At 41.0% G+C, this 23,543-nt stretch overlaps 1 protein-coding gene across 1 annotated transcript in view; it reads right to left on the reverse strand.

The window, feature by feature from the left end:
• LOC114658435 (brefeldin A-inhibited guanine nucleotide-exchange protein 2-like) overlaps positions 1–23,543 on the reverse strand; it is a 923,594-nt gene that overhangs the window by 293,357 nt on the left and 606,694 nt on the right. Inside the window, exon 19 of the mRNA XM_051932465.1 lies at positions 18,217–18,345. Coding sequence (XP_051788425.1) covers positions 18,217–18,345 — 129 coding nt within the window. The remainder of the gene's footprint in view (positions 1–18,216; positions 18,346–23,543) is intronic.

Below are 23,543 nucleotides of genomic sequence, written 5' to 3' on the forward strand. Positions count from 1 at the left end.
AATTAGTGATGTGTGAATTATATATATAGATTTTCCTAAAACAACAAATCTTATCAAGATGAAAGAGCAAATAAAACAATTCAAATCTTATTACATGAAATTCCAAATGAACTTTAACTGCATTAGACTTTCAACAAGAAAATGTTACATTATGATACAGAACTCTGAAGTACAATATACAACAATTTTTCATATGTGTTAAGATCGCTCAGTAACATAAACAAAGCAAGCATAATAATACTCATTTGCATTTATGGTGTAATCAGCTGTTGTTTTGTATAGTTTAATTTTCTATTGGGATCTCATATTTTAATACATTTCAATCATGTTTCTTAATAGTGTCAGAGTTACATTTGAACCCTGCTCTATGTGTGCACCTGGCATATGTCTGAGTCTCATATCCTTCTGAGCTTATGGTTAAAACCTGACGCTTTTTTTTTATTTTTCACTATGATAAAATGTATTTCTTGTTATTTATATAACCCCTTAAGAGAAATGTTATATTTATGGCATAACCATTCTTCTGTAGTACTAAGTTTCCTGTTTTTTGTACCAAAGCTGGATCATAAAATTAATGAGGCCATTGTTCTTTACTTTTTTGGAAAACAAGATGTATGGGGTGAAGTTCACACATGAAAAATATATTCAATAAGTCACATACATCCTAAAACTTAAAACTTTAAAACAGATGATCAGGCGAGTTGCTCAGGATGATCTGACGTCTTGGGATTCTGTCCTGCCTTTTATTATGTTTGTGGTGCGAGAATCGCCGCAGACGTCCACTGGTTTGAGTCCATTCGAGTTGTTGTTTGGCAGGCGTCCACAAGGCGTCTTGGATGTTGTACAACAGGAATGGACAGGATTCGGGACAACAGCTCATGGACACAGCTTTGCAGATCGGGTAATCTCGTTGCAAGAAAGAATTTCTAAACTTTCTTCCATTGCTGTGGAGCATCAGCAATGTGAGCAGGAAACTCAGAAACTTCTTTATGATAGACGCTGTAAGCTCCGTGAATTTAAACCTGGTGATCGTGTTCTGGTACTGATTCCAACAGATCCGCACAAATTCCTAGCGAAATGGCAGGGCCCTGCCATTATTGAGGATCATATGGGGCCGGTAAATTACAAGATTAGAATACTGGGCCGCCGCAAACCATTCCAGATTTCACATGTTAATCTCTTGAAGGAATGGAATGACCCGCAGGGGGTTTACACTTCCTTGGCTGCTGTCTCTCAGACTGATGTTGCCATTGGTGACGATTTGACTGACTCGCAAAAGACAGAGCTGTTATCTTTGATTGAACGGAACATTGATGTTTTTCCAGACTTGCCAGACGTGACTAATCTTGCAGAACATAAAATCACTACTGAACCCGGTGTTAGGGTGCAGATGCGCCCGTATCGAATTCCGGAAGCACAATGGAATATTGCACGTGAGGAAGTCAAAAAGATGCTGGCATTGGGTGTAATTCGCGAAAGTAAAAGTGACTGGTGTAGTCCGGTCGTATTATATCCTAAAGCAAGACGGCTTGGTTCGCTTCTGTATCGATTTTAGGCGCTTGAATAAAGTCTCTAAATTTGATGCTTATCCAATGCCCTGTGTTGATGAACTGTTGGAAAAACTGGGTCAGGCATCCTGTATCTCCACACTGGATCTCACAAAATGTTACTGGCAGGTGCCTCTTGAGGCTGACAGTTGCAAAAAAACAGCATTTGCGACTCCTGATGGACTTTATGAATTTACTAGGCTCCCATTTGGTCTTCATGGCGCGCCTCTAACTTTCCAGCGTATGATGGACCAGATCTTGCGTCCTCATTCCAAGTATTCCGGGGCGTATCTTGATGATGTCGTGATTTTCAGTAATAATTAGCAAACACATTTAGAACGTCTCCAGGCTGTCCTTGAAAGCTTAAGACAGGCTGGTTTGACAGCTAACCCCAAGAAGTGTAAATTGGGTATGTCTGAGACTAATTATCTGGGCTACTCCATGGGCAGGGGTTTATTCTGACCTCAATTCAGAAAAGTGAAGAGATGCTTGCTTACCCACGTCCAGAAACAGAAACAAGTACGTGCCTTTCTGGGGCTTGCAGGTTATTACAGAAGATTCATCCCTGATTTTGCAAATAGAGCTGCTCCTCTTTCAGATCTTACAAGAGGCAGGAAAAACTGTCCTGTTGTATGGACAGACGTTTGTGAACATGCCTTTTGTGATTTGAAAATTGCTTTGTCTTCTTATCCAGTTCTGCGGAATCCCGACTTATCCAAGGATTTTGTTCTACTGATGGACGCAAGTGCATTTGGTGTAGGCGCCGTCCTGTCTCAGGTTTTTGATGGGGAAGAGCACCCTATAACATTTTTGAGTAGGAAATTGCTTCCTAGGGAGCGTAATTATTCGACCATTGAAAAAGAATGCTTGGCAATAAAATGGGCTGTGGAAGTGCTTCGTTATTATTTATGGGGTCAAAATTTCACATTAGTGACAGATCACGCTCCACTTCAGTGGTTATACTGTCAGAAGAAAGCAAACTCTCATCTTATGAGATGGTTTTTGGGTTTGCAACCTTACAGTTTTACAGTGAGGCATCAACCCGGCTCTGAACATATTAATGCTGATGTCCTGTCACGCTTGTTTGAGCCTGGTTTGGAATGCTGCTTGATTCACGAAAATGTGAATAAAGCTGAGGGAGGGGGTGTGAGCTGGGGGGCTGATCACACCCCTACAGGTTTAAAAAAAGACGCTGAAAGACTACCTTCACATTGCTCCCTTGCTTGCTGGGCTTAGGCTGATCTATCGCGCGGTACTTCGCAGACTTAAAAGTCTGAAAAGCACCTGTTGATTTTTGATTGATTGTATGTCTTTATCTCTCTCTGTCCTTCCCTGCTCCTGACACGCACTCCTTTAAAGAGGAAGATATGTTTGCATTCTTTTAATTGTGAGACGGAACTGTTATCTCTGTCTTGTCAAGGAGCATGTTTAAACTTTTGAAAAAGAGACATATTTCTTTGCAGTGTTTGAATAAAGTTCCTGTCTCTACAACCTCCTGTGTTTCTGTGCAAATCTGTGACCCAAGCATGACAATATATATGGACTTGGTTTTGTCCGTTTATAGGAGATGGACGTCTGAAGCAGAGCTCCGCTAGCAGAGGCTGTATTTTCCCACGTATTTCATATTATTTAGAGGTATCCTGTATTTAACCCGACCAAGGAACTTCCACTACAATATACAAGCATGAGTAACAAGAAGAAAAGTCAGAAAGAACCGGAAAAGAAACTTAAAGCTGCATCAAAGTCTGGACAGACTTCCGGCCTGAGTGCAAGTGCAAGGTATGGCCTCACGGAGACTGACCTGGAACAGGCAGACGAATGCGCAGATTTCCTGAGACCCCGCTCCATTGTATCGTCTCCAGTCGAGAGTGAAAATGGGAGCGAAGGTGCAAGTGATACAGGTCGCGATGGATCGCTGATTTCTGACGATCATTCGAGACTAGAAAAGGCCCTGCAGGATGTGCTCTCATCTACTCATCGCGAGCCTGCAGCACCTGCTGTAACAGGAGCTGCATTTCCACTCGCGGAGCACGAAAGCCAAAGCGAACTGTCCGAACTGAAAGAGATGATCGCTACACTGGCCACTGCCATGGTTATGGCCATGAATGAGCTTAAGAAAGATAACAAGAATGATCTTAAGAAGGTGACCATTAAGCTCAAGAAGGATAACAAAGATAAGGAAACGCGTCTATTTAAACGTTTTGACGTGAACTTTAAAGGCATGTTGGAGAAATTAGTGGAACACATCGAAGAAACTAATTCCAAACTGAAAATGCTTGATGACCATATTAATGACGTTTCAGATCAGCTAGAAGACGTTAAGCAGGGACTCACGGCTCGAGTTGAAACAGCGGAACAACTGGCGTCTAACGCCGATGAAAAAACCACAGCTGCGAACTCCGAATGCAAAAAACTTGGAGACAGACTTGCAGCCCTGGAGGATGGGTGCAGAAGAAATAATATAAGAATTGAGGGTATACCTGAGAAACGAGAAAGCTCAAGCTCAAGCCCAGTGAAATTTGCAGTAGAATTACTGTCTAAAATAATTGGAGATGACTTTAAACTCGACATTGAGATAGCCACGGCTTATCGCACAAACAGACCAAGCACCTTTAAACCTAGGTCTTTTATTGTCCGCTTCGAGCGACTACGATGTAAGCTTGATGTGATGGCACTTCTCAGACACAAGCAAGAGATTATATTCGAAAATAATCTTATTCGTATTTTTCCCGACTTCTCACCATCAACAGCTGCAAAACGCAGATCCTACATTGACATTAAAAAGTTGCTACGGAAAGCCGATATCAAATACAGCCTCTTGTATCCCGCCAAACTGAAAGTGGAAGTTCAAGATCAATATTATATTTTCCTAAGCAAAGAAGAGGCTGAAAAGGAACTAAAGAAGCTGTTTCCGACACTTTTTTGAAAGTTAATAAGGAGCCGTATTCTATCAAGGCACGGGAAGGACCTATGATCTGCTCTCTGGATCCATGTTTAAAGAGACTGGTATTATAATTATACATCCTATTCTTTATCTGGACTTTATATGTTTATGTTTTAATCAGAGTTATAGAGTTATAGACGTGAGTGTGAAAATGTGGAAGTAATTAAAGTAGGATCCGTTTTTTTCTTCTTTTTTTTAAATTTGTTTATTCTACTATACCTTAAAGTAGACTGTTTAACATCATACCCTTGGTTTATTGCTTTTTCTACTATTTATACTATTACCATTATACTATTACAGTAGGAATTACCAGGTTTATCCTAGACTAGTTTTTAAAATCATTCCCAGGGTTGATTCTTTTTTTTTTTAAATCTTAATATCTTAACTTAAAAGCGCTGAAGATTATTTCAAGCTTAAATACTGTTAATGAGAATATTTTCGGCAGATAGTATTAAGAATTTAGCTGCAAAAGATATCTCTGTTTTAATTCTCTAACGCCACTGCAGGGTGGGGCTTGTTTTGTTTTGGACGTGCTCTGTCTCTTCGTATGTCAGAGGACTGGGACATCGCGAAGTGGGATCTAACCTCATGTGGGGAGGCAAAATGGGGGGGGGGATAAAGGGAGGAGAGAAGGAGAGCAGGTTATATCTAATCTATTCTTGTAATCCTTATAATTATAAATATCAATGCAACAATAGGCTAAAATGCAATAACTCATGAGGAATCTTGAAACTAAGATTAAAACTGCCATATTACCAATTAAAACTATAAAATGACATTAAAAACTCAGAATCAATGTCTCCATGATGGGACAGTTAACTTTGTGAGCTGGAATGTTAAAGGCCTGAATCACGAATTAAAGAGAAAGAAAGTAAGCTCTCACCTAACAGGCTTAAACGCTAAAATAGTATTTTTACAGGAGACCCACTTACTAACCAAGGATCAGTTCAGATTACAAAAAGACTGGACTGGCCAAATGTTCCATTCTAGCTTTATAAAGAAAACTAGAGGGGTGGGAATTCTCATACATAGAACAGTTCCATTTGTAGCATCAGATGTAGTGTCGGACCCTGAAGGGAGATATGTGATGGTTATGGGCAACTTATATAACAGTAAAATGATTTTGATAAATGTTTATGCACCCAATGTTGATGATAAGGAATTCATGCAAAATCTATTTGCATCCATTCCCAATGTGAACACTCATAAAATTATAATGGCTGGGGACTTTAATTGTGTTTTAAATCCACTCTTAGATAGGACTCCTGTGACAGGGGGGACGACATCTAATACTGCAAAGATAATTACACAGTTTTTGAATGATCACAACTTATCAGACCCCTGGAGGTTTCTTAACCAAAACTCAAGAACATATTCGTTCTACTCACCAGTGCATTATAGCTACTCAAGAATTGATTATTTTTTTATAGATAATAATTTCCTGCCTACAATTAAATCATGCAAATATGACACAATTGTTATCTCTGACCATGCCCCTCTAGTCTTGGAGCTAAAATCAATAAACCCCTCTCACTCACCTCGCAGATGGCGTCTTAACCCTCTTTTATTGGCAGACGAGAACTGCACAGAATTTATATCCAAACAAATCAGCTTCTTCCTAGAGACAAACACGCCCACAGAGGTTTCTGCAGGAACACTCTGGGAAACTCTAAAGGCCTTCTTAAGAGGACAGATTATTTCATATCTTTCCCACAGAAATAAATTAGAAACCAAGAAAGTGTCAGAGCTAAGAAATGAAATTACTAGAATAGATGAAGAACAAGCCAGGCGTCCAAATGAAGTTCTCCACAGGAAAAGGCAGGCCCTGCATTCAGAACTTAACATCTTAACAACTAAAGAAACTGAACAACTTATTAATAAGTCTAGACAGCATTACTATGAACACGGAGAAAAAGCTAATAAGCTTTTAGCTCAACAAATTCATAAACAAGAAGTTCACAATGTAATACCAGTAATCACCAACAAGAATGGAGAAGAAATCATCGACCATAATAAAATAATGCACACATTTAGAGATTACTATAAGTCTTTATATTCCACTGAGCCCAAAGAAGACAACACACAATCTAATGCATTTCTGTATACATCACAGATACCACTGATGCTTTAAGTGCTGAGGAACTGGATAAACCTCTAACGCTAACAGAATTACTAGACGCTATAAAGTCACTACAGTGGGAAATCATCAGGCCCTGATGGTTACCCCGTAGAATTTTATAAGAAATTCTCCACTCAGCTAGCTCCCCTCTTATTGGCAACATTTACAGAAGCTAGAGACAACCAAATACTACCTCAAACATTTCGACAAGCATTAATCACCGTCTTTCCTAAACAAAATAAGGACTTGTTACAATGTGCATCATACAGACCAATTTCACTCCTGAATAATGATGTTAAGATACTCTCAAAAATCCTAGCTAGAAGGATGGAGAAAGTGCTGCCCTCGGTAATATCACAAGATCAAACTGGATTTATTAAAGGCCGACACCTATCTTCAAATCTCCGACGCTTGTTTAATGTTATATATTCACCAGCAAAATCAAACACCCCAGAGATATTACTATCATTAGACACAGAAAAAGCATTTGATATGATTGAATGGAACTACCTTTTCACTGCATTGGAGAAATTTGGGTTTGGCCCGAATATTTGTGCATGGATCAAACTACTGTATACCAATCCAGAAGCTTCAGTTTGTATTAATAACATTTGCTCAGACTACTTTAAACTAGAACGTGGTACCAGACAAGGATGTCCCTTGTCGCCACTGTTGTTTGCAATCGCTATTGAACCACTGGCGGTTCACTGCCGAAATTCTTATCAGATAAAGGGGTTTGTCAGAGAAGGACTGGAACAGAAAATTTCTCTATATGCAGATGATATGGTCTTATATATATCAGACCCAGAAAACACTGTCCCCGCTGTTTTAACAGCACTAACAGAATTTCAAAAGATATCTGGTCTTAGAATTAATCTGAATAAAAGTATACTCTTTCCAGTGAATTCACAAGCATATAATATTAGATCTGCGGTGGGTTGGCACCCTGCCCGGGATTGGTTCCTGCCTTGTGCCCTGTGTTGGCTGGGATTGGCTCCAGCAGACCCCCGTGACCCTGTGTTCGGATTCAGCGGGTTGGAAAATGGATGGATAATATTAGATTAGACACCCTACCTTTTACCATAGCAGATCAGTTTAAATACCTAGGGGTAAATATCAGAAGTAAACATAAAGCTCTTTATCAACAAAATTTTGGCGTCTGTATGGAAAAAATTAAGCAAGACTTGCATAGATGGTCAACCCTTCATCTCACTCTAGCCGGAAGAATTAACATTGTTAAGATGAATATCCTTCCTAAACTTCTCTTTTTATTTCAAAACATTCCAATATATATCAATAAATCGTTTTTTAAACAGTTAGATTCAACAATAACCTCATTCATTTGGAACTCAAAACACCCACGTATCTGAAGAGCGACCCTACAAAGACCTCAGGCAGAAGGTGGCATGGCTTTACCTAATTTTCAGTTTTATTACTGGGCAGCAAACATACAAGCCATAAAAAACTGGACACAAATAAATAAACATACACAGGCTTGGTCCGCAATAGAAGTAAAATCCTGTAGTACTTCTTTATATACCCTGCTCTGCTCTCCAATAAATGAAAGTTATCGCAAATATACTAATAACCCAATTGAGCTTTACTCACTCAGAATATGGAACCAAATTAGAAAGCATTTTAAGATGGAAAATCTTTTATCAGTGGCACCTCTGCAAGAGAACCACCTCTTTCAACCATCGCATGTATATCCATTTTTTAATACCTGGAAAAGTTTTGGGATTAAAATGCTCAGAGATCTTTATAAAGACAACATATTTACATCTTTTGAACAATTACGTTCAAAATTCAACCTCCCAGCTACACATTTCTTTTACTATCTTCAAATTATAAATTTTGTTAAACAGAAATTGCCCGATTTCCCCCACCTTGCACCCTCCACAATGCTGGAAAAAATACTGCTCAATTTCGTGGAAATAAACACTGTTTCTGCAATATATAAAATCTTATTAGAGTCCCTACCTTTCAAAGATCCAAGAGGACTTTGGGAAGAAGATCTCTTAATCAATATATCAGAAAAGGAGTGGAAGGTAGCAAAGCAGAGAATTCACTCGAGTTCTATATGCGCAAAGCATAGAATTATTCAACTAAAAATTATACATCGAGCCCATCTGTCTCGCTTAAAAATGTCCAAAATGTTTCCAGGGCAGGATCCAACCTGCGAACGCTGCAACCAAGTTCCTGCCTCACTGGGTCGCATGTTTTGGGCCTGCACCAAACTAACATCATTTTGGACAAAAATTTTTAAGTGCCTCTCAGACAGCCTTGGTGGTATCACAATCCCTCCTAACCCATTAATAGCTGTGTTCGGTGTTCTTCCAGATGGATTTGAATTGGAGAAGGACAAGCAAACGGTGATTGCATTCACTACACTTTTGGGACGCAGACTTATTTTGTTAAATTGGCAGAATCCTAATTCTCCTCTTATAAGTCAGTGGGAAACCGATGTTTTATATTATTTGAAATTGGAAAAAATCAAATTCTCAGTTAGAGGATCTGTACAAAATTTTTTCAAAACATGGCAGGATTTAATCAATATTATTTTAGAATAAGAGAAATAACTATTACCGCATTTAACTCCCTTCTCCATCTCTTATTTACATAGATATTTACTTCTCCCTTTCTTTTGTTTAATGTTGCCTTATTAAAAAGCCTTAAGCAATTTTCCTTTAGCTAAGCTCTCCTTCTCAGGGGTGGGGTTTGATTACTCTTCAAATTTGTTGGGTTATAAATTGATCTGTTTGTATAGAATGATTACAATGAAAATTAATAAAATAAAAATATAAAAAAAAAAAATCTGTGACCCAAGCATGACAATATATATGTATACAGAGAAATAAATAAGACTAGATAAATATATACCTGGGTGACGATTAAAGGGTGATTCAAAGGTTTGGTGTGGAAGGAACTGTGCGAGGCTTTGAAAATGAGATGTGAACAAAGTAAAGAGTCAGTCGAAATATACCCTACCAGTGATAATTGTGTGAAATATAGACTTGAATGCAAAGGCTTAGATAAGAAAACTAAAGAAAAGAAAGGGGGAAAAAAAGGGTGGATTGCCCCGTAAATTCATAGAGCAGAAGACAGGTTTAAAGTTTGGAAAGGAGTGTAAAAAATGGCATAAACAGAGTAATGGAAGGTGGCCACAGGAAGGAACAGGAGATTTAGAGGAGATAAAGAGAATGTTAATGGCAAAAGCTGGTTTGGGATGTTATGGCTTGGGTTTGAAAAATGGGAAAGTGTAATAAAGGATAGAGCATTAGACAGTGCTAGGAAAACTATAGATGATTTAGCAGCCAAGGCACGCATGGAGCAAGAGAAAAATAAAGAGCAAGAAAAGATCATTGCAGTTTTGAGTACTACCAAACAAAAAGGAGATAAATTGAAGGAAAAGGAAAAAGATGTTTATAGGAAAAGGAAGGATGGCACGTTTGAACTGTTACACTATCCAGCATTGCCTCCTCCATATCTCCCACAACCTCAGCCTTTTGCTCTTCAAGCTGAAGGCGAAGAGTAGCCAAAATCTGAGGAGGAGGAGGATGAAGGAGAGTCTCTTCATGCAGTTGCTAGTTTTCAGCCAGACATGCTGCCTCCTGCCCTTCGGAGTGTGCCTTGTGTGTCTTTGGAACCACCACTGTTGTGTAAAAAGAAAGGTGCGACTACAAGAGCTCAAGCACAGGCTGCAGGTGCTGCAGGGGGAAGAAATCAACACGTTCTCCTATTAATTCAAGTTCCCAATCCCGCTTATAATCCAGCACAGTCTAATTCAGATAATAACTCCAGATACCTTCAAGTTCAACGTAATTGGGATATGCAAGAATTAAAAGAAGTAGCTGCAGAATTACCTTCCCCTGATGAGGTGGGGGGCAGGAAATTTGTTGAGAGCCTGCAGGCTGTGGATGATATGTATAAACCCTGTGGACAGGAGTGGACTATGGTTCTGCACAGAAAACTTAAAAGTGCATGGAATGATGTTAAGGGGGACTGGAATGATCCCCCAAGAGACGGAAATTTTAATGCACAGTGGGATACATTAAAGGACGTATTGAAAATAAATTCAAGAAAGGCACAGATTGGTCAAAATTAACATCAGCCCAGCAGAAAGATGATGAGAGTGTGTCTGAATGGGAACATTGTCTGTCTGAGTTGATGGACAATCATTCTGGTATTGTAGCGGCTGATGAAAAGCAGAGGGCAATGGCTTCATTGTTTATAAATGGACTTAAACCTGAGTTACAGAAGGCTACTAAAACAACTTGCTTAGGATGGGAAGATAAAAAGATGGATGATGTTCATCCATATGCTGTTCATGCTGAATGCAATACTAGAGAAAAACAAATTATGACTCAAAAGTAAATTGCTGGCAGCACAGTTGGCATTCTACTCTGGATAACTGACAGGCCGAGGTAGGGGTCATGGAAGAGGGTCATACAGGGGTGGGAAAAGGGATTTCCAGTTTCAGCAACAAGGCGGCCGCGGAACAACCTGTTTACAGGATGGAGGAGAACATGCATGGTATTTGTGCGGTCAATTTTGACACTTTTAAAGGAATAGCCCGAATCGCCCTGTGCAATCCAATCAGGCCTGGACCTAGACCCCTGCCCAGGCGTGGCCACAACCCTAGGGATCTGCGGGGATGGGCGACATAATGGGCAGTACACCGCCCTGGCTCGGCATCCTGAAGCTGATCCAATGCATACTCTCCTAGTTGATGGTAGATCATTGTCCTTCCTAGTGGACACTGGCGCAAATAGGTCTACTCTGTAATCCTCCAAGGTGCCGGGAATCCCCAGCACTGAAAAGACTGTGAATGTTGTTGCAGCGTCCGGAGGTCTGCATCTATTATGTCAGACTGTACCTTTATGTGTTGTTTCACCTTTAAACTCATTCACTGTCTCTCATTCCTTTTTGCTCAGTGATGCTTGCCCGGTGAATTAGCTTGGACGTGATCTGATGGCGAAGCTACAAGTTTCAGTGACTGTCTCTCTTACGGGCACAGAAATCACTTCACAGACGCTTGGTCTGTTTTCCCTACAGTGCCCTATCTATTATGCAGCATGGGTGCTCAAGGACAATGATTTTCTTTGCATCAAGATTTCTCTGGCTTTGACCCAGCCCAGTCAGCTGCACTGTACAGCTCACTATTTTGACCATCAGTTAGATGAGTCACGGACTGCATATTTTGAGACTTGTTCTTCTAAAGAAATAATTTTAATGACTTTTCTTTACCTTTCAGACAATAAAGCTGCAGCAGCCATTCACCTCACTGAACAACATCTCATATGGTATTTCCCAGGCACTGTCCCACATGTTTCCTATGGCAAGACTGGCTCTATCCAGTGGAAGGAATTAGGTATGTGGGTTAGACAGTGTGAGGTGTTGCAAGACTGGAAACATGAAGGTCAGGGTGTTTGGGTGTCTCCCACAGGGGTTCAAAAGATTGAAGTAAATGAACATGTAGGGGTAGTTCGGAGAGTGTTAGAGTTAGGTTCCCCTGTAATGTCAGCAACTCCTCCTCCGCCCCCTTCCACATTCCCATGGTTAGATGAGCTCCCTTCTACTTTGTGGACACAAGGGAAAAATGATTTTGGTCTTATTAAAGGGGTTGAGCCTTTAGTTGTCCATCCAAAGTCCCAATATCGTCCCTATAAAGCTCAGTACCCACTCCCAGTGGAGGCAGAGGAAGGCATTAGTAAAGTTCATTCAGATTTGGTGCAACAAGGTACAATATTTGAAATCCTCTATTCTCCAGTAAATTCTCCCAAATTCCCTAAAAAAAGCAGATGGATCCTGGAGGTTCATCCAGGACTTGTGGGGGGTGAATGCTGCCATTCACCCGACAGCACCTATTGTGCCTAACCCTGCAACTATCCTCTCCACTGTCCCATCAACAGCAAACTGGTTCTCTATGATTGATTTAGTAAATACATTCTTTTCTTTTCCTGTTCACCCAGCTTCTCAATTTTGTTTTGCATTCACATTTAAGGGTAAAAGATGGACTTGGACAGTTATGCCTCGGGGCTACACAATCTTCATGTGTTTATGGCAGCTTCTCAAGTTTAGCTTTTTTAGTAGAGAGCTGCTCTTATTGTTAATATTATACAATAAAAACATACATTGATTTGCGTCTGTAACAGATGCTGTAAATTTATAGTGTTTGTCAAAGTTAGCATCTTTTTCTTAGTTTTATTTTCTCACTCACGTTCATGCTCCCACAACACCTCCCTGCTCCCCCTAACTCCCGATCGGACTCTGTTTTCAGATAAAGACGTGGTATAACAAACAAACTCCAGAAGATGCAGAGGACAGAAGAGTTTGGTTCCGTGCTGTATATAATCATCACATTTTGGACATATTTGGACTTCAGGCTTCACACCTTATACACATGTCGTAAATGTAGGAAGAACGGTCCTTGAGTGTGTGGGAACTGTTAACATTTGAATTTGATGATTGTATATGGCACTGAACTGATCTCTCTGTACTATTCTGTCCTCTGCATCTCCTGGAGTTCAAAAGAAATACCAACATGCAGCAACATGAGAACACTGGCCAAGATCGGGGAAAAAAAACAAACAAATGCGGCCACGTCATGACTACAACCGCATGAAGGTATGCAAATGAATATAATGTTGCATTAGTGCAACAACGTTTTCCGAAATGTACAATACAGGTCATAAAATGAATTATTCCAAATGTCATACAGTATACAGGTGCTGATCATGAAATTAGAATATCATGACAAAGTTGATTTATTTCAGTAATTCCATTCAAAAAGCGAAACTTGTATATTAGATTCATTCATTACACACAGACTGATGTATTTCAAATGTTTATTTCTTTTAATGTTGATGATTATAACTGACAACTAATGAAAGTCCCAAATTCAGTATTTCGGAAAATTAGAATATCAATTAAGACCAATGCAAAAAAAGGATTTTTAGAAATGTTGGCCAACTGAAAGGTATGAACATGAAAAGTATGATCATGTACAGCACTCAATATTTAGTTAGGGCTCCTTTGGCCTGGATTACTGCAGCAATGCGGCGTGGCATGGAAATGATCAGTCTGTGCCACTGCTCAGGTGTTATGAGAGCCCATGTTGCTCTGATTGTGGCCTTCAGCTCTTCTGAATTGTTAGGTCTGGCATATTGCATCTTCCTCTTCACAATACCCCATAGATTTTCTATGGGGTTAAGGTCAGGCGAGTTTGCTGGCCAATCAAGAACAGGGATACCTTGGTCCTTAAACCAGGTACTGGTAGCTTTGGCACTGTGTACAGGTGCCAGGTCCTGTTGGAAAATGAAATCTGCATCTCCATAAAGTTCGTCAGCAGCAGGAAGCATGAAGTGCTCTAAAACTTCCTGGTAGACAGCTGCGTTGACCTTGGACCTCAGAAAACACAATGGACCAACACCAGCAGATGACATGGCACTCTAAACCATCACTGACTGTGGAAACTTTACACTGGACCTCACGCAATGTGGATTCTGTGCCTCTTCTCTCTTCCTCCAGACTCTGGGACCTTGATTTCCAAAGGAAATGCAAAATTTACTTTCATCTGAGAACATAACTTTGGACCACTCAGCAGCAGTCCAGTCCTTTTTGTCTTTAGCCCAGGCGAGACGCTTCTGACGCTGTCTCTTGTTCAAGAGTGGCTTGACACAAGGAATGCGACAGCTGAAACCCATGTCTTGCATAAGTCTGTGGGTGGTGGTTCTTGACTCCAGCTGCAGTCCACTCTTTGTGAATCTCCCCCACATTTTTGAATGGGTTTTGTTTCACAATCCTCTCCAGGGTGCGGTTATCCCTATTGCTTGTACACTTTTTTCTACCACATCTTGTCCTTCCCTTCGCCTCTCTATTAATGTGCTTGGACACCGAGCTCTGTGAACAGCCAGCCTCTTTAGCAATGACCTTTTGTGTCTTGCCCTCCTTGTGCAAAGTGTCAATGGTCGTCTTTTGGACAACTGTCAAGTCAGCAGTCTTCCCCATGATTGTGTAGCCTACAGAACTAGATTGTGAGACCATTTAAAGACTTTTGCAGGTGTTTTATGACCAGCACCTGTATACCTAAGTCTCTCTTTTTTTGTCAGTGACATCATGGATCAGAAGGTGCTTACTAATTCATCGTGAGCAGGAACACTCAATAATAAAACTGAATTAAAAAAAATTCACATCCACAGTCATTCTCAGTCACGCACACCAATCACATCCACATCCACAGTTTTCCCAATCTCGTTCGCACACAAGATCTGACACGGTTTTCAAATAAAGAGGGGTTGTAACAAAACAAGTTTGTTTGTTATACCACGTCTTTATTTGAAAATGGCGTCAGATGGGGGCGGGGGGAGGGGGTGTGTGGAAGCTTGAATGTGAGTGAGAGAATAAAACTGAAAAAACAAACTTTGACAAGTACTATAAATTGACAGACGCAAACCAAATATATGTTTTTATTGTATGATATAAACAATAAGAGCAACTCACTATTCAGAATGGTAAATTTGGGAAGCAGCTGATATCAAAACTGCGACCTCTTGATTAGAGAGCAGCAGTTCTTAGCATTGCACCATGCAATCTGTCGTGTCAACTGCCTACTGTAACCTGCTTTCTTTTTTCTTCAGTTAAATTCTTGAATAAAAGTGCACTTGTTTTGTTATACTTGTACCGTTTGTGAAAGTGTTTATTTCATATTTGTATTTCAGGCCTCACTCATTATACATTTCATGTCTACATTTTGTCAATTATTACTAAAACATGAAAAAAGTTTCTGTGTTAACATCGTTTTTACAGAGATTGTTGATGACACTGAACACACATGAAATGCATGTATTCCAAATGACGATGTACTTTTTTACCCTATAAAGCTCCAGCACTTCACTCCAAGTTAAACACTGAGAAACTTTTTTGCGAATTGAGCTGTGGTGGTGGGCGGGGTATGGAATAGCTGGCTGCTTGCTGCTTATCGGCACATTTACAGGACAAAAGGCGCTGAAGGAGAGGTGAGAAACGATTTAAGGTGGGCCAGATTTACGAGTTTTCTCATAGGCTCTGGTAATTCTAGTGTTAAACAAGGCACTGTGAGGGACGACCGGCATTTCAGTCCGGCCAGGATATCCTCAACTGAAAGAAACAGCCTTTTCAGGACACTACATCCCCTGGAACACTAGATGGCAGCTCCCCTGGATAGAAATGGCTCCTCAGATTCTCGCAGGGCAGCATGGGACATGAAGTCCGTATCCTCAGCCCTGTTGGGTGCCGTGGGTGCCGCCAGGGGGAGCTCACCAAGAACCAGGGGGATATTACGAGGATGTCAACCTGGAAGTGCTTCGGGGTCACGAGGATGGAAGCCCACAGTACTTCCGGGATGCCTGATGAAGAAAGATGTGGTGTTGACCCAGAGAAGAAATATGTCCGGGTCATAGACTTTAAAAGGACTGTGGGAAACCCCAGCAGACTAAGCCAGAGTTGGGAGGGAGTGTGACGGAGCTGCTCGGAGTTGGAGGATTGTGTGATTATTGTATTGATTTATTTATTGGAGAATTGTGGAAGGTGCGGTGCTTTGGGCACTTTATTGAAGAAGTATTAAAGATTATTCCTCTGTGCTTTTACACGTGTGTCTGGGACATCTGTCTAACGGGTTCAACGGGGCAACAGCGACCCCTAACTTCTACAGCACATATTTATCATAACTTTTTCTCTGTTTATCACAATGAAAAGGAGGAGTGTTCTCATGCTTGGAAGTGACTGACTGGGTACTAATGGGAGAAAAGGGCACTAGAACCCTTACGGGAAAGGAGCAGGGGATGATAGTGTTGCATTGGTAATAAAATTTTAACTTTTTTCTTGCATAAAACAGTATGGATACATTGTTTAGCAATATGTATTCATTCTCAAGAAGGAAATCAATACTTGATAACACTTTTGACTTGAAAGGAGGGCATATGCATTATTTTTTAATGCTTTTGCTTTCACACTGGGACCCTGGTGCCATGTGAGAAATTAATATATACCTTGATTGTAGAGAAAAAACTTTGATTTTAAAAATAGTGAACTAATCCTTTTTTCTTTTGTTTTTATAGAGAGAACACCTAGGCAAGAGGTTGAGAGCATGCCCTGATACAGTGCATTACCGCTCCCTCCACATGACAAACCACCTCAGGATCCCAATTTATGACTTGAGTGCAGCTGTGTAGAATGTGACACCTCAGCACCACACTAGTTTGAATGGAATGAAACAATGTGAGGTTTTTTAACAGTGGCTGGAGTGACACTGTTTCCCTGCAGGTTGGAGGACCTGCTTGAAGGTCTGGATGCAGGTTAACATCATACCCAGGACGGAGCAATAGCAGGTTAAGGGTCTTGCTCAAGAGGCCCAATGGAGTGGACTCGCTTCTGGCATGTATGGTATTCAAACTGGCAACCTTCCGATTGCTGGTGCTGATCCCTAGCCTTAGAGTCAGCACTTCACACCAAGAAGCACTTAAATTTGCAACACATTTGCCCTTATTAATTGTCATGTAAATATTGTTTCTATAACCCTGCTACTGAAGCTCTGGAAATCTGGCAAAGGGGAAGAGCTGCATCAAAACTCCACCCATGGCACTCACTGCAAGCAGACAAGTAAACAGAAATTGTATCCTTACCTCCATAAAACGGCACCGATAATCTATGCTAAAATGTATTATTTCCAGTTTATTTTTGCTGTCACAAGAAGTTCTGTCTCAGAAATGAGAAAGGAATGCTTATTCAAATTGAATCATTTGGGACCTTGGTATCCTTCACCTCAATTATAAAAGGCAAGAGTAGGCTAGTTTTTTTGTTTTTAATAAAAAAGATTCTTCACTATTTAACACAATTTCATGTGGTAAATTGATATACTATATACAACATGATTGTGAAGAAACAACTTTGACTAAAAACTGATGCTTTTACTGTGTAGCAGGATACATGCAAATTAAAGCCTGAGAACACATACATGGTCAGTAATTTGAATAAATATGAGTTTATTAAATTCTGTGATGGTTTATTATTGTGAAGTAAAATAAACAAGCATAAAACACAACAACTGGAGCCAAACCAATAACGGTAGATGTAAAACTATCTTAAACACAAAAAAAACTCAAGCTGAATATTGAAAGCTTCTATCCAACAAGGAATCAGAGATTTTTTTATTGCATTGGTAGAGTGGTTTTCAATGTAGTGTGAACTTCAGAATGGAAGCACTTTTATTTACGACATACGACATTTACATTTTGTGACAAGTCAAAAACACATGATATGTATAGGCAACAATTATGTGTTGGAAATAAATAAGGTAGTTTTCTACCAATATGTATTGGAAGTGAACATTACCTATGCTAAAATTACAGATATCAGTTTTATAAAATACAGTAAAAAGCTAAACCTATTGTTAATTTCCTTCCACCTTTCTGCATTCTTCCATTTTGTTATAATTTTTTTTAAAGGAGAACACCCCATGAATACAAAAAAGTAACAGCATTTCCTATGCATTTCCCTTAATCTAGGTCTAGTACCACTTGCTATAAAAACAAATCCAGAGAAGTTAACAATTGCCAAAATTTTCTTACCTGCATGCAGAAAATGCAGGCTATTCTTATGGCGCAACGGATTCCTTCCAAGCATAGTGCCGCAACATCTTGGTCGTCACAGTCTTGCAGGCCAACACTGAAAGCAGCCAAAAGTGGGGTCCAAGCAAGCTGAACAAAGACAACATTTATTAAAAAATGCAAGCTTTCATATTGTACCATTTTACCAGTACTGCAGTAAATTGCACAGGAGCAAGAAAAAAATTTGCTCCATAAAACCTCCAAAATGCAGAAAAATGTAATTATTAATTTTTACTCAACATTTAATGTATATACAAGTTTTTAATCTACCTTTTACAGAAATGTAAATTTGCTTGGGAATTAATCTGTCTGTGGGAAAAAAAAGCACAAATAAATATTAAAAAATCCTTCTTACACATTTTACTTTGTAGACTTACAGATGCTTTACATAGTGATGTAGACAAACTATATATATTAGCAGACACAATACAGGTGATTTTAACAATGCAAATGTAACATTTAGCCTTAATTTCACCAGCATGACACCTTCCCCATGAGGGTTGCTAATGCTATGGATTACTGCTAGACTCTGATAAAAGACACTTATTACACCCCAACTTCAGAGGGTCAGATAAACAGCCAGTACTCTTGTTGCAAGTTTACAAAAAGTGACTGAAAGGCAAGGAACTGGCAAAACTATGGCACAGTACTAGACAAAAGGAGTACAGTATAAACTCCAGCACTGCTTTGATTGTGCAAATTGGGACTTGCTTAGGGACGCCTTATCAGATCAAGAGGAGAATGCATATGCCATAATGGCATTCATTAAAGAAATGTGCAGATGACTGTGTATTCTTGAAAACAATCTGAATATTTTCTAATAAGACACCTTGGATCACTGCTGAAATCAGAAATTTATTCATGCATAAGAAACACAGACGCCAATTTAGAAAAAAAAATCAAAATGATGTTAGTTTGGATGTGAACTAGAGAAGGAATTTAGCAGTCGTAACAATTGCAGGACAAAAGTGTACAAACTTTGGCAGGTATTGGGGATGCTTATGGACCATAAAGTAAAACATAATTCAGTATCACCTTCCAGTTTCCTTTCAGATCACCGTAATGTTTTCCATGCCCATTTTAACCGAGACAACAAACAGCTCACAATTTGATTTCCTGCAGCAACACAAGGATTATTCATTCTTCTGTTTCTGTACATGATGTAAGAGTGTCCTTTAAATGAATTAATGTCCACAAAGCATCCTTTGCAGATGGAATTTTAGGGCGTGTTTTAAATATCTGTATCAACCAATTAGCCGATATCTTCAGTAGCATCTTTAATATTTCACTGATGAAATCAGCTGTGTGCTGAGCCCACTTCTATACTCCTTGCTTATCTATTGACTGTAGGCCTACACACACCTTCAACTCATATTAAATTTACTGATGACACCACTTTCATAGGCCTGATAATCAACAATGATAAGACACAACACATTTCAGTGACTCCACTTCCTGCCAGCCTCGGGGCGTTCCTTACCTCCGCTTAGCTAGCGAATGAGAGAACTACTTAACAGACTTAGATAGGGGTTTTTTCTAATTTACTTGAATATTCCAGTTAATTTCCAGCAACTTCTCTCATCGCGCTAAGAATCATAGCTTGCTTGCAGGAGCAATTTATTTGCATGAATCCAAGAGACACACAGCAGGCTGAGGGGAGGGGGGGCGAGGCCCTCCTCACTCACATGTCAGTCTCGGGGCGTCCCTTATCTCTGCTTAGCTAGCGAATGAGAGAACTACTTAATGGATTTAAATCTGTTTTTTTTTTTCTATAATTTCCTTGAACATTCCTGTTAATTTTGCGACTTCTCTCATCGTGCTATGAATCACAGTTTGATTGCAGAAGCAATATATTTGCGCTAATCCAAGACAGAGGCTGCGGGCCAAGGGGAGTGGGAAGCGCGACGTCAAGAGTAGGAAGTCAGGCAGTGCCCTCCTCACTGTCCTGTTTCACTACTACGCGGGCAAAGCCATGGGGGATGGGGAGTGTGTGTGTGTGTGTGTGTGTGTGTGTGCGATACACACACACGAAGCACGAAGCATGCCAGGTTAATTTTTATTTATTTATATAATTACATTTTATTGTATTTTTTTTGTCAGCTGCTCTGAGGAGACAACTTGCAAGTATGAATTTCATTGTACTCTGTACACATGCCAATAAACTAGATTTGACTTGATATGAGGGGAATACCACAACTGACTGCTAGAATTTGGAACCGGGGGGGGTCTCATGTATAAAAATTGCTTAAGCTGAGAAACATGAGTAAGCCATTTCTCAGGCAAAAGTCAGGATTTATAAATGATACAATAAAATACAATTTATTTTTGTGTAGCCCAAAAATCACACCAGAAGAGCTGCAACAGGCTTTAACAGGCCCTGCCTCTTGATAGCCCCCCAGCCTTGACTCTCTAAGAAGACAAGGAAAAACTCCCAAAAAAACCCTTGTAGGGAAAAAATGGAAGAAACTTTGGGAAAGGCAGTTCAAAAAGACACCCCTTTCCAGGTAGGCTGGGCGTGTAGTGGGTGTCAAAAGAAGGGGGTCAATACAATACAATAAACAGAACAGAACAAATCCTCAATACAGTATAAAAATAAAAATTTTACAAGTACAGACCAGAATTTAACAGTAGATGATATCGCATAATATGATTTGGATTTGTTTAGAGTCCTGGAGACCCCAGCCATCAAGCTGCCTCCCCCAATTGGCCATTCCACAGCTGAAACATTGCTTGGCCAGCCAATCGATGAAAGATGAACCTGACATATAAATTGGCTTAAAGTTGTGCTACATTGTGGTCATCTTTAAGTCCTACACAAACCTTTTTGGTATTGGCATTTTACCTACTCTAGGCAGTAGGACAAGATTTCATTGCGCATTTCAGTGACACATCAGTCACACTGTGATGTCTGCCCATCTATCCAGTTTCTAAACCTGTGTGGAATATGGCCGGCCGATCCTCCCGGCCAATACCCCCAAGCCGCCAGGTGGAGCCCTGCCTGCAACATAGAGGTGCCCTTAGTTCCAGCAGGGCATCATGGACTATGGAATTTTACATCACAGCCCTGCTGGATACCTGGGGACCTCCAGGGGACGCTGCAGGAAGGCCCAGAGACTGTAGTTTCACCTATAACCTGGAAGTGCGTATTAATCACGGCGACAGAGCGAATGACTCACTTCCGGGTTGAAGAAAAGGAGTTTTTATCTGACCAGGAAGTGTTAACAATCACATGGACAGAGAGAAAAACACTTCCGGGTCAAGGACTATAAAAGGACTATGGGAAATCCCAGACGTCGAGCTGAGCTGGTTGGAAGGGTGGCAACGCGTCTGGGAGTGGAGGATTGATTATTGTAGTGTGTATTGGTGATTATTTATGAGTATTGTGGAGAGAACGGTGCTTGGTGCACATTATTGTTATAAAATAAATAATTGGACTTTTATCTGGTGTCTGACGTCTGATCTGAGGGTTCAAGGTAGGAAGAGTGTCCCCTACTGTTCACAGTGGCGTAGCCGGCAGGATTCTCTGGCCGTCGGTTTGCCAGAGGACCTGAATTTTAAAAATTTTCTGTGGACAGAGAACCCAAGAAGACAGCGTCAGGATGCACAGAAAAGCTCACCACACTCAGTGGGCTGCACTGCAAAACAGAAAGCCTCATTCAACATCGGTACGAGATGGGGAAGAAGTCTGGGAAAATGAATGGGGATCACCCAAAGAAACAGACCCTAGATGATGCCGCGAGTATGTGGACCTACCTGACGGGAAGCGAGGAAGACTGGGCAATGATTGAAGCCGAGAGGGCCCGAGCGTTACAGCAGCGGGATGGCTGCTGGACATTGGACACAAAGGACTACCTATATGATCTTAAAACACATAGTCAAGGTTCAGAGGTAGGTGCCGGGAAAACGCCCGATGCGCCGGGACTTTACTGTAATTATTTTTCAGGGGCCTGTCTTCTCGTTTCTGACGACGAGTCAGAGATCTACTTCCCACCTAGGCAAGATGGCCGTGATGACGAGGAGTCTAGCCCATCTAGGAGTCGAAAACAGGGGATCCTATTCGACGAGAGTAGTCACGTGGACTATCCCGGAGCAGGCTGGGGAAACCAAAAGGACTACAAAGGATCACCTGACCAGGATGGAGTCCTTTCATTCGCCAAAACTAGGACATGTGATCGCTCCCACAGGATTGTGGGAAGGAGAAGGTCAGCGTCAGTCCATAGGTGAGGTTGTCGTTTCCCCGATGGAACGGAGCTCCCTGAAAGGGAAAGGGGAGGCAAACGAAGCAGCGCCAGCCGTAAATAAAGGTAATGAGGGACAGGATATAACTGATTGGTCCGCTGTTAAATTAGAAAAGGCGGACCGCAGTCGACCAGTGGCGCCACCCCGGCCCTCTAAAAGGTGAGACTCCAATTCCCAAGAGCCTGTGCGCAACCCAACTGAGCATGTGCCAGGAGCGGGCGTGCTCATTGGCTCCCAGCCGGAGGGTAAGGCTAGTGATTGTCTGAGCCTATCTTCGGCTGAATTAAATAATACGGACGTGCACGAGCTGGAAAAATTGCTCGAGCCTGTACACAGTTTCTTCCAGGTGCTGTTGAACGAAAAGAAACTGGTGGAGGAGTTGGGAACAACGGCAGAAGCGCCTTTGAAGCAGGTACAGGAATACCTATGGCGATTTGGTCAGGAGCCTCCCGTTATAATTGATTCGGTGGTACAGGTGAGTGTTACCGGTACCATATATCATAGTGGGTCGCAGTGTGAACTGGGCCCGCGATTAATTAGTAGCGGGTGCCAAACCACCGCGAGCCCTACAAGGGAGTCGGCAACCATGACCGAGTGAGCGGGGGAAGATCCAATCAAACCAGAGCAGCTGGATAGTGCTGTTTCCCGGAGTGATACAGATCTAAAGATGCCGTCACCGATCAATGCTAAATCTAAAGGGGTGCAGACAGGAAAGGGTCTCTCTTTATCCCATAGAGAAACCAAAACGTGGTTAAGCCCCAGATTAAAAAGGAAATCCCAAAAATAAAACGGGGGTCTCCTGATAAAGTAGAGCAGAGAACTGAGAGCTCAACTGCGGCTGTGGAACCCTCCTCAGTGGACAAAGGGGCGGAGCGGAAGTTTCCTGACTGTTTCCAGTCTCGCAGAGGGAGACCAGTAGGAGAACGGCGGCTGTGTTACGAGTGCCGCCGACCAGGCCACACATGGCGAAGTTGTCCTCGGAGGACAGGGGATCAGAGGTCCTTTTTAAATAATATTCCTCCAAGGTTCTCCTGGAACTTTTCTGGACG

The sequence above is a fragment of the Erpetoichthys calabaricus genome, chromosome 10 (assembly GCF_900747795.2).
Source record: "Erpetoichthys calabaricus chromosome 10, fErpCal1.3, whole genome shotgun sequence".
Classification (NCBI taxonomy): domain Eukaryota; kingdom Metazoa; phylum Chordata; class Cladistia; order Polypteriformes; family Polypteridae; genus Erpetoichthys; species Erpetoichthys calabaricus.